We start from the raw sequence: 10638 nt of genomic DNA on the forward strand, positions 1-10638 counted from the left end.
TAGGTGGCCTGGGTGACACCACAGGTGCCCCAGGTGACATCGTAGGTGGCCTGGGTGACACCACAGGTGCCCCAGGTGACACTGTAGGTGGCCCGGGTGACACCAGAGGTGGCCTCGGTGACACTGTAGGTGCCCCAGGTGACACCGTAGGTGGCCTGGGTGACACCAGAGGTGGCCTCAGTGACATCGTAGGTGGCCTGGGTGACACCAGAGGTGGCCTTGGTGACACCAGAGGTGGCCTGGGTGACACCAGAGGTGCCCCAGGTGACATTGTAGGTGGCCTGGGTGGCCCCTGAGGTGGATCCAGGTGACACCAGGGGGTGGAAGTGTCCTGGGTGACACCAGAAGTGGCCTCGGTGACATCGTAGGTGGCCTGGGTGACACCACAGGTGCCCCAGGTGACACTGTAGGTGGCCCGGGTGACACCAGAGGTGGCCTCGGTGACACTGTAGGTGCCCCAGGTGACACCGTAGGTGGCCTGGGTGACACCAGAGGTGGCCTCAGTGACATCGTAGGTGGCCTGGGTGACACCGTAGGTGCCCCAGGTGACATCGTAGGTGGCCTGGGTGACACCAGAGGTGGCCTGGGTGACACCAGAGGTGGCCTGGGTGACACCAGAGGTGCCCCAGGTGACATTGTAGGTGGCCTGGGTGGCACCAGAGGTGGATCCAGGTGACACCAGGGGGTGGAAGTCTCCTGGGTGACACCAGAAGTGGCCTCAGTGACATCATAGGTGGCCTGGGTGACACCAGAGGTGCTTGAGGTCCCCTCGTGTCCCACCACGACCCCTCATGTGGGGTCCTAGATCTTCTCATGGTGAGGTCTCCAGGTCTACAAGGTGATTATCTACCTCATGGTGGGGTCTCCAGGTCTACCTGGTGGTGATCTACCTCATGGTGAGGTCCTAGATCTTCTCATGGTGGGGTCTCCAGGTCTACCTAGTGATGATCTACCTCATGGTGGGGTCTCCAGGTCTACAAGGTGATGATCTACCTCATGGTGAGGTCTCCAGGTCTATCTAGGGGTGACCTACCTCATGGTGAGGTCCTAGATCTTCTCATAGTGAGGTCTCCAGGTCTACCTGGTGGTGATCTACCTCATGGTGAGTCCCTAGATCTTCTCATGGTGGGGTCTCCAGGTCTACCTAGTGATGATCTACCTCATGGTGGGGTCACCAGGTCTACCTGGTGGTGACCTACCTCATGGTGAGGTCCTAGATCTTCTCATGGTGGGGTCTCCAGGTCTACAAGGTGATGATCTACCTCATGGTGGGGTCCTAGATGTTCTCATGTTGAGGTCTCCAGGTCTACCTGGTGGTGACCTACCTCATGGTGGGGTCCTAGATCTTCTCATGGTGAGGTCACCAGCTCTACCTGGTGGTGGGACCATCAGATCTACCCCCTTGGCCCCCAGTAGAGCCCACAGGTCAACCCCCCGCTGGGTCCAAGAGGTCTCTCTGGGTCTTCTCGGAGCTCAGGGTCACCTCAAGCTCAGGTTCCACCATCCAAGCCCCGGTGAAAAGCCACATCCGAGACCTTTATTCCTCAACATCTCAAGAGGATCCAACGATCACCTCCTGCCCCCTCCACGTGGGCCCCGGCGCTCGGACCGGCCGGCTCCGAGGACCTTCTGGAGGGAGAAGAAGGAGGAGAAGAAGGAGCTGGGAGGTCCATCCCGTGACCATCGAGGCTGAGCAGGGGTTGGTGGGACAGGGGGAGGGCTCAGTTCCTTCTCATGGTGTCCTCAAGCCACCGGGTGTATTTGCAGAGGTTGACGTAGACGCCGGGTTTCTCGGGGTCCCCGCAGACCCCTGGACCCCAGGAGACGATGCCCTGGAGCTGCCCGTCACACATGAGAGGTCCTCCCGAGTCCCCCTGGAGAAGGAAGGTGGACACGTGGACATCTAGTGCTCTAGCTCCACGGTGGGACCCTCAGATCCACCTCGTGGAGCTCCAACTCCGTGGTGGGACCATCAGATCCACCTCGTGGAGCTCCAACTCCGTGGTGGGACCATCAGATCCACCTCGTGGAGCTCCAACTCCATGGTGGGACCATCAGATCCACCTCGTGGGGCTCTAACTCCATGGTGGGACCCTCAGATCCACCTCGTGGGGCTCTAACTCCACGATGGGACCCTCAGATCCACCTCGTGGGGCTCTAACTCCATGGTGGGACCATCAGATCCACCTCGTGGAGCTCCAACTCCATGGTGGGACCCTCAGATCCACCTCGTGGGGCTCTAACTCCACGATGGGACCCTCAGATCCACCTCGTGGGGCTCTAACTCCATGGTGGGACCCTCAGATCCACCTCGTGGAGCTCCAACTCCGTGGTGGGACCATCAGATCCACCTCGTGGGGCTCCAACTCCGTGGTGGGACCCTCAGATCCACCTCGTGGGGCTCTAACTCCACGGTGGGACCCTCAGATCCACCTCGTGGGGCTCTAACTCCGTGGTGGGACCCTCAGATCCACCTCGTGGGGCTCTAACTCCGTGGTGGGACCCTCAGATCCACCTCGTGGGGCTCTAACTCCACGGTGGGACCCTCAGATCCACCTCGTGGGGCTCTAACTCCACGGTGGGACCCTCAGATCCACCTCGTGGGGCTCTAACTCCACGGTGGGACCCTCAGATCCACCTCGTGGGGCTCTAACTCCACGGTGGGACCCTCAGATCCACCTCGTGGGGCTCTAACTCCACGGTGGGACCATCAGATCCACCTCGTGGGGCTCTAACTCCATGGTGGGACCCTCAGATCCACCTCGTGGGGCTCTAACTCCGTGGTGGGACCCTCAGATCCACCTCGTGGGGCTCTAACTCTGTGGTGGGACCCTCAGATCCACCTCGTGGAGCTCTAACTCCGTGGTGGGACCCTCAGAACCTTCTCCGACCTCCCCCCGAGGTCCCCACGTGTCCCACCTGGCAGGAGTCGGCTCGGTTGCGGGATTCTCCGGCACAGACCATGTTGGAGGTGATGGACCCCGGGTAGATGCGCCGGCACCGCTCCTCGGAGACCACGGTGACCTTGGTGCAGTGGAGATCCTCGGGGAAGGTCACTGGGGGGGGCATGGAGAACGGGGGGTCAACCAGGGGTGGGGAGATGGACCGAGAGATCCAGCCAAGACTCAACTTGGAAACCCTTGGAGCTCCGATTCGCTCTTGGTGGAGCCAACGGGGACCTCCAGGGCTTGGTGGTGGTGGCCACCGGGGTCACTGAGGTCCTAGAGGTGGACACGGGGCAAGCGAGGTGGACATGGAGCTATCAAGGTGGACACGGGGCAAGCGAGGTGGACACGGGGCAAGCCAGGTGGACACGGGGCAATCGAGGTGGACACGGGGCAATAAAAGTGGACATGGAGCTATCAAGGTGGACATGGGGCAATCGAGGTGGACACGGAGCTATCAAGGTGGACACGGGGCAAGCGAGGTGGACACGGAGCAAACCAAGGTGGACACAGAGCAATAAAAGTGGACATGGAGCTATCAAGGTGGACACGGGGCAATCAAAGTGGACATGGAGCTATCAAGGTGGACACGGGGCAATCAAAGTGGACATGGAGCTATCAAGGTGGACACGGGGCAATCAAAGTGGACATGGGGCAACCGAGGTGGACATGGAGCAAACGAGGTGGACACGGGGCAATAAAAGTGGACATGGAGCTATCAAGGTGGACACGGGGCAAGCGAGGTGGACACGGGGGCAACCAGGGTGGACACGGGGGCAACCAGGGTGGACATGGAGCAAACAAGGTGGACATGGAGCAATCAAAGTGGACACGGGGGCAACCAGGGTGGCCGATACCGTTAGAAAGGAGCAGCTCACGGACCTTCAGGGCTGGTGGTGGAGCCCCAGCCCGAGATCTGGCAGGTCCTGCCGGGCACGGGGCACCCGGTGGCCAAGGGCAAGGGCTGGACGTGGTTGTTGATGGAGACGGGGAGGAGGAACTTGAGGAGCATGAGGTCCCCGTCCTTGGTGGTCTCGTTGTAGGCCGGGAACTTGAAGACCTTGGCCGAGCGTCTCCACTGCTCGGCGCCTCCTGAGTCCTTCCGGGTCCGGACGCCAAGACGCACGTTGATGGAGCTGATGGAGACACCAGGGGTGGAGGAGGAGGAGAAGGAGGAGATGGAGGAGGAGGAGGAGGAGGAGGAGGAGGAGGAGGAGGAGGAGGAGGAGAAGGAGGAGAAGGAGATGGAGATGGAGATGGAGGAGATGGAGATGGAGGAGATGGAGATGGAGGAGATGGAGATGGAGATGGAGGAGATGGAGGAGATGGAGATGGAGGAGATGGAGGAGATGGAGGAGAAGGAGGAGAAGGAGGAGAAGGAGGAGAAGGAGGAGAAGGAGGAGGAGAAGAAGGAGAAGGAGGAGGCCACATCGGACCCAGAAGATCCACACGGAGCAGGAGCCGGAGGTGGAAGAAGAAAAGAGGTTGAGTCGAGGTGGTGGAGACCCCAAAAACCGAGGAGAATTCTGGTTCTCTTCTCAGAGCGAAGCCTGCTGAGATGCCCTCAGCCCTCCCACCGCGCTCGCCCGGCCAGCAGGACCTCGGGAGGTCCTTCAACCCCCCCGCCGTGGACACCAAACCCCGCGGGTCCCACCCCCGTGTGGGTCCTTCGTACCCGGGGACGTAGCAATGAGCGGCCGTCACCACCCAGTTCTTGGCCACCAAGGTCCCTCCGCAGATGAACTTGTGGCCTCGGAAGAGGGCGGCTTGCCAGGGGAGGTCGCAGGAGGTCCCCTCGATGACCCACAGGACGTTCCTGGAGGCTGCGGGGACAACCGGACGGAGGAGAAGACCCCGGGGGGGACACCAAGGCAACCCCCTGGTGGGCCCTCATCTCCACGTCCCCCCCGGGAGTCCTGGCCAGGTGGACTTGGGGGTCTCCTAGGTGGACTTGGGGGTCTCCTAGGTGGACTTGGGGGTCTCCAAGGTGGACTCAAGGGTCTCCTAGGTGGACTTGGAGCACCCCAGGTGGACATTGGGGTCTTCCAGGTGGACTTGGAGCATCCCAGGTGGACTTGGAGCACCCCAGGTGGACATGGGGGTCTCCCAGGTGGACTCAAGGGTCTCCCAGGTGGACTCGGGGGTCCCCCAGGTGGACTTGGAGCATCCCAGGTGGACATGGGGGTCCCCTAAGTGGACTTGGAGCATCCTAGGTGGACATGGGGGTCTCCTAGGTGGACATGGGGGTCTCCTAGGTAGACTTGGAGCACCCCAGGTGGACTTGGGGGTCTCCCAGGTGGACTTGGAGCACCCCAGGTGGACATGGGGGTCCCCTAAGTGGACTTGGAGCAGCCCAGGTGGACTTGGGGGTCCCCTAGGTGGACATGGGGGTCTCCTAGGTGGACTTGGAGCAGCCCAGGTGGACTCAGGGGTCTCCCAGGTGGACTTGGGGTCTCCCAGGTGGACTCGGGGGTCTCCCAGGTGGACTTGGAGCATCCTAGGTGGACATGGGGGTCTCCCAGGTGGACTTGGGGGTCTCCTAAGTGGACATTGAGCACCCCAGGTGGACTCGGGGGTCTCCCAGGTGGACTCAAGGGTCTCCCAGGTGGACTTGGAGCATCCTAGGTGGACTTGGGGGTCTCCTAGGTGGACATTGAGCACCCAGGGTGGACTTGGGGTCTCCCAGGTGGACTCGGGGGTCCCCCAGGTGGACTTGGAGCACCCCAGGTGGACTCAGGGGTCCCCTAGGTGGACTTGGAGCATCCCAGGTGGACTTGGGGGTCTCCCAGGTGGACTTGGAGCATCCCAGGTGGACATTGGGGTCTCCCAGGTGGACTTGGGGCATCCCGGGTGGACTTGGGGGTCTCCCAGGTGGACTTGGGGTTCTCCTAGGTGGACATGGAGCATCCCAGGTGGACATTGGGGTCTCCCAGGTGGACTCGGGGGTCCCCCAGGTGGACTTGGAGCACCCCAGGTGGACTCGGGGGTCCCCCAGGTGGACTTGGAGCATCCCAGGTGGACTTGGGGGTCTCCCAGGTGGACTTGGAGCATCCCAGGTGGACATTGGGGTCTCCCAGGTGGACTTGGGGCATCCCGGGTGGACTTGGGGGTCTCCCAGGTGGACTTGGGGGTCTCCTAGGTGGACATGGAGCATCCCAGGTGGACATTGGGGTCTCCCAGGTGGACTCGGGGGTCCCCCAGGTGGACTTGGAGCACCCCAGGTGGACTCGGGGCCCTCCCAGGTGGACTTGGAGCATCCCAGGTGGACTTGGGGGTCTCCTAGGTGGACTCAAGGGTCTCCAAGGTGGACTTGGAGCATCCCAGGTGGACTTGGGGGTCTCCTAGGTGGACTCAAGGGTCTCCAAGGTGGACTTGGAGCATCCCAGGTGGACTCGGGGGTCTCCCAGGTGGACTCGGGGGTCTCCCAGGTGGACACAGATGATCCCGGAGAACCTCGAGGTGGACATGGGGGTGGACTCGGGCCACCTGGGCCTTCTCCTACCTGCAGCCACCAGCGCCAGGAGCACCAGGAGGAGAAGCTTCATGGTGGAGGAACTCGAGGAGGGAGCGAGGAGGAGGAGGAGGATCTGGAAAAAGGGAACGGAGGAGAAGAAGAAGGAGGAGAGGACCCTCTAGAGCCCCACCAGGTGCCACCCCAGGACCCTGGTCCTACCTGGAGCTGCCGTGGGGCTGGGAGCGGAGGCTCCACCCGAGCTCCAGGGCCACCGGCTGGCGCGTCGCCCTCCTGGTCCAACCGCCCGCGCCGGCCTTTTATCAGCAGCTGGAGGAGGAAACGGCTTCCTCCGCCTTCTCCTCTAATCCAGCCACCGCCGGGGCCTCCGGGAACTTCTCCAGGGCTCCTGACCTCGAAACGGGGCCTTCTCCTCGGCTTCCGAGGACCAAAAAGGGGCTCCTCGAAGAGGTTGGACCCCAAAATGTGGCTCCTTGAAGAGTTTGGACCCCAAAAGGTGGCTCCTTGAAGAGTTTGGACCACAAAAGGTGGTTCCTCAACACCAAAACGTGGTTCCTCAACCCCAAAATGTGGCTCCTTGAAGAGTTTTGACCCCAAAAGGTGGCTCCTTGAAGAGTTTTGACCCCAAAACCTGGTTCCTCAACACCAAAATGTGGCTTCTTGAGGAGTTTTGACCCAAAAACCTGGTTCCTCAACCCCTAAAGTCGCTTCTTGATGGGTTTTGACCCCAAAACCTGGTTCCTCAACCCCAAAAAGTGGCTCCTTGAGGAGTTTTGACCCCAAACCTGGTTCCTTGACCCTAAAATGTGGTTCCTTGAGGAGTTTGGACCCCAAAATGTGGCTCCTTGGTGGGTTTTGACCCCAAAACCTGGTTCCTCAACACCAAAATGTGGCTCCTTCATGAGTTTTGACCCCAAAACCTGGTTCCTCAACCCCAAAACGTGGCTCCTTGAGGAGTTTTGACCCCAAAAACCTGGTTCCTTGACCCTAAAATGTGGTTCCTTGAGGAGTTTTGACCCCAAAACTTGGTTCCTCAACCCCAAAATGTGGCTTCTTGAAGAGTTTTGACCCCAAAATGTGGCTCCTTGATGGGTTTTTGACCCCAAAACCTGGTTCCTCAACCCCAAAATGTGGCTTCTTGAGGAGTTTTGACCCCAAAACCTGGTTCCTCAACCCCAAAATGTGGCTTCTTGAGGAGTTTTGACCCCAAAACCTGGTTCCTCAACCCCAAAATGTGGCTCCTTGAAGAGTTTGGACCCCAAAATGTGGCTCCTTGAAGAGTTTGGACCACAAAAGGTGGTTCCTCAACACCAAAAGGTGGTTCCTCAACCCCAAAATGCGGCTCCTTGAAGGGTTTGGACCCCAAAAGGTGGCTCCTTGAAGAGTTTTGACCCCAAAACCTGGTTCCTCAACACCAAAACGTGGCTCCTTGAAGAGTTTTGACCCCAAAATGCGGTTCCTCAACCCCAAAATGTGGCTCCTTCAGGAGTTTTGACCCCAAAAAGTGGCTCCTTGAAGAGTTTTGTCCCCAAAACCTGGTTCCTCAACACCAAAATGTGACTTCTTGAGGAGTTTTGACCCAAAAACCTGGTTCCTCGACCCCTAAAGTCGCTTCTTGATGGGTTTTGACCCCAAAACCTGGTTCCTCAACCCCAAAAAGTGGCTCCTTGAGGAGTTTTGACCCCAAACCTGGTTCCTTGACCCTAAAATGTGGTTCCTTGAGGAGTTTGGACCCCAAAATGTGGCTCCTTGGTGGGTTTTGACCCCAAAACCTGGTTCCTCAACACCAAAATGTGGCTCCTTCATGAGTTTTGACCCCAAAACCTGGTTCCTCAACCCCAAAACGTGGCTCCTTGAGGAGTTTTGACCCAAAAACCTGGTTCCTTGACCCTAAAATGTGGTTCCTTGAGGAGTTTTGACCCCAAAAGGTGGTTCCTCAACCCCAAAATGTGGCTCCTTGAGGAGTTTCGACCCCAGAAGGTGGTTCCTCAACACCAAAATGTGGCTTCTTGAGGAGTTTTGACCCCAAAACCTGGTTCCTCAACACCAAAATGTGACTTCTTGAGGAGTTTTGACCCAAAAACCTGGTTCCTCGACCCCTAAAGTCGCTTCTTGATGGGTTTTGACCCCAAAACCTGGTTCCTCAACCCCAAAATGTGGCTCCTTCATGAGTTTTGACCCCAAAAGGTGGTTCCTCAACCCCAAAATGTGGCTTCTTGAGGAGTTTTGACCCAAAAACCTCGTTCCTTGACCACAAAAGTGACTTCTTGACGGGTTTTGACCCCAAAACCTGGTTCCTCAACCCCAAAATGTGGCTCCTTCATGAGTTTTGACCCCAAAACCTGGTTCCTCAACCCCAAAATGTGGCTCCTTGAGGAGTTTTGACCCCAAAACCTGGTTCCTCAACCCCAGTAGCCTCCCAGTAGCTCCCAGTCCCTCCCAGCAGCTCCCAGTTCAAGGCCAGAGGAGATCATGGAGCCTCCCAGTAGCTCCCAGTTCGAGGCCAGAGGAGGTCATGGAGCCTCCCAGTAGCTCCCAGTCCCTCCCAGTAGCTCCCAGTTCAAGGCCAGGGGAGGTCATGGAGCCTCCCAGTAGCTCCCAGTCCCTCCCAGTCCCTTCCAGTTCAAGGCTAGAAGAGGTTATGGAGCCTCCCAGTAGCTCCCAGTCCCTCCCAGTAGCTCCCAGTCCCTCCCAGTAGCTCCCAGTTCAAGGCCAGAGGAGGTCATGGAGCCTCCCAGTAGCTCCCAGTCCCTCCCAGTAGCTCCCAGTCCCCCCCAGTCCCCCCCCAGTCCCTCCCAGTCCCCCCAGTCCCCTCCCAGTCCCCCCCAGTCCCTCCCAGTCCCCCCAGTCCCCTCCCAGTCCCCCCCAGTCCCTCCCAGTCCCTCCCAGTAGCTCCCAGTCCCCCCCAGTCCCCCCCCAGTCCCTCCCAGTCCCCCCCAGTCCCTCCCAGTAGCTCCCAGTCCCTCCCAGTAGCTCCCAGTCCCCCCCAGTCCCTCCCAGTCCCCCCCAGTCCCTCCCAGTAGCTCCCAGTCCCTCCCAGTAGCTCCCAGTCCCTCCCAGTCCCCTCCCAGTCCCTCCCAGTCCCCCCAGTCCCCTCCCAGTCCCCTCCCAGTCCCCCCCAGTCCCTCCCAGTCCCCCCAGTCCCCTCCCAGTCCCCCCCAGTCCCTCCCAGTCCCCCCAGTCCCCTCCCAGTCCCCCCCAGTCCCTCCCAGTCCCTCCCAGTCCCTCCCAGTAGCTCCCAGTCCCCCCCAGTCCCCCCCCAGTCCCTCCCAGTCCCCCCCAGTCCCTCCCAGTAGCTCCCAGTCCCTCCCAGTAGCTCCCAGTCCCCCCCAGTCCCTCCCAGTCCCCCCCAGTCCCCCCCAAGTCCCTCCCAGTAGCTCCCAGTCCCTCCCAGTCCCCTCCCAGTCCCTCCCAGTGCCCCCAGTCCCCTCCCAGTCCCCCCCAGTCCCTCCCAGTCCCCCCAGTCCCCTCCCAGTCCCCCCCAGTCCCTCCCAGTCCCTCCCAGTCCCTTCCAGTTCAAGGCTAGAGGAGGTCATGGAGCCTCCCAGTAGCTCCCAGTCCCTCCCAGTAGCTCCCAGTCCCTCCCAGTAGCTCCCAGTTCAAGGCTAGAGGAAGCCATGGAGCCTCCCAGTAGCTCCCAGTCCCTCCCAGTAGCTCCCAGTCCCTCCCAGTCCCTCCCAGTCCCCCCCAGTAGCTCCCAGTCCCTCCCAGTGCCCCCCAGTCCCCTCCCAGTCCCTCCCAGTCCCCCCCAGTTCCCCAGGGCCCCAGCGGGTCCTTCCAGTCCCTCCCAGTTTGCCCCAGTCACTGGGCTGGGCCGCGCTGACTCAGCTCGTTAGCCCAGGGGGGCCCCTTAACGAGCGCAGGTGTTAATTGAGCTTAATTAGATTGGCTCTTAATTAACCTGGCTGGGCTCACAGCTCCCGAGGAGATTTGAGGGGGGGGGGAGCTCGTTAGGGTGAGGTTAATTAAGGGGAGGGGTTAATTAATGAGGGGGGGGCTGAATAGTGAGTAATTAAGGGGGGATTAATTAATGAGGGGGAGTTAATTGCAGGGAATTAATAGGAGGAGATTAATTAATCAGGGGGGTCATTGGGGTGATGAATTAATGAGGGGGGTTAATTAGGGGCCATTCGTTAATAGGGGAAGGTTAATTCGGGGTAATTAATGAGGGGGATATAAATGTAGATAATTAATTAGAGATGGTTAATTATTGGGGGATAA

General features: G+C 59.8%; 1 protein-coding gene across 1 annotated transcript; it reads right to left on the reverse strand.

Moving 5' to 3' along the window:
- Nucleotides 1–1665: 1665 nt before the first annotated feature.
- LOC138734824 (kallikrein-8-like) lies at nucleotides 1666–6669 on the reverse strand. The gene is made up of 6 exons (XM_069882643.1): nucleotides 6619–6669; nucleotides 6448–6532; nucleotides 4621–4768; nucleotides 3828–4081; nucleotides 2920–3056; nucleotides 1666–1874 (listed from the first exon to the last, which is right to left on the reverse strand). Exons 2-6 carry the CDS (start codon nucleotides 6488–6490, stop codon nucleotides 1722–1724), a joined length of 735 nt encoding a protein of 244 aa, XP_069738744.1. The 5' UTR covers nucleotides 6491–6532; nucleotides 6619–6669; the 3' UTR covers nucleotides 1666–1721.
- Between the last annotated feature and the right edge of the window lie 3969 nt (nucleotides 6670–10638).

This window comes from Phaenicophaeus curvirostris, unplaced genomic scaffold (genome assembly GCF_032191515.1).
Source record: "Phaenicophaeus curvirostris isolate KB17595 unplaced genomic scaffold, BPBGC_Pcur_1.0 scaffold_258, whole genome shotgun sequence".
Taxonomy (NCBI): Eukaryota; Metazoa; Chordata; class Aves; order Cuculiformes; family Cuculidae; genus Phaenicophaeus; species Phaenicophaeus curvirostris.

Excerpts from the sequence above, each read along its gene's own strand:
- LOC138734824 (XM_069882643.1), bottom strand. The coding sequence starts at position 6,490 with ATGAAGCTTCTCCTCCTGGTGCTCCTGGCGCTGGTGGCTGCAG. Across the intron at positions 4,082-4,620 it reads GCTCATTGCTACGTCCCCGG|CTCCATCAACGTGCGTCTTG; the intron begins GTACGAAGGACC and ends TGTCTCCATCAG. Across the intron at positions 1,875-2,919 it reads ACCGAGCCGACTCCTGCCAG|GGGGACTCGGGAGGACCTCT; the intron begins GTGGGACACGTG and ends TTCCTTCTCCAG.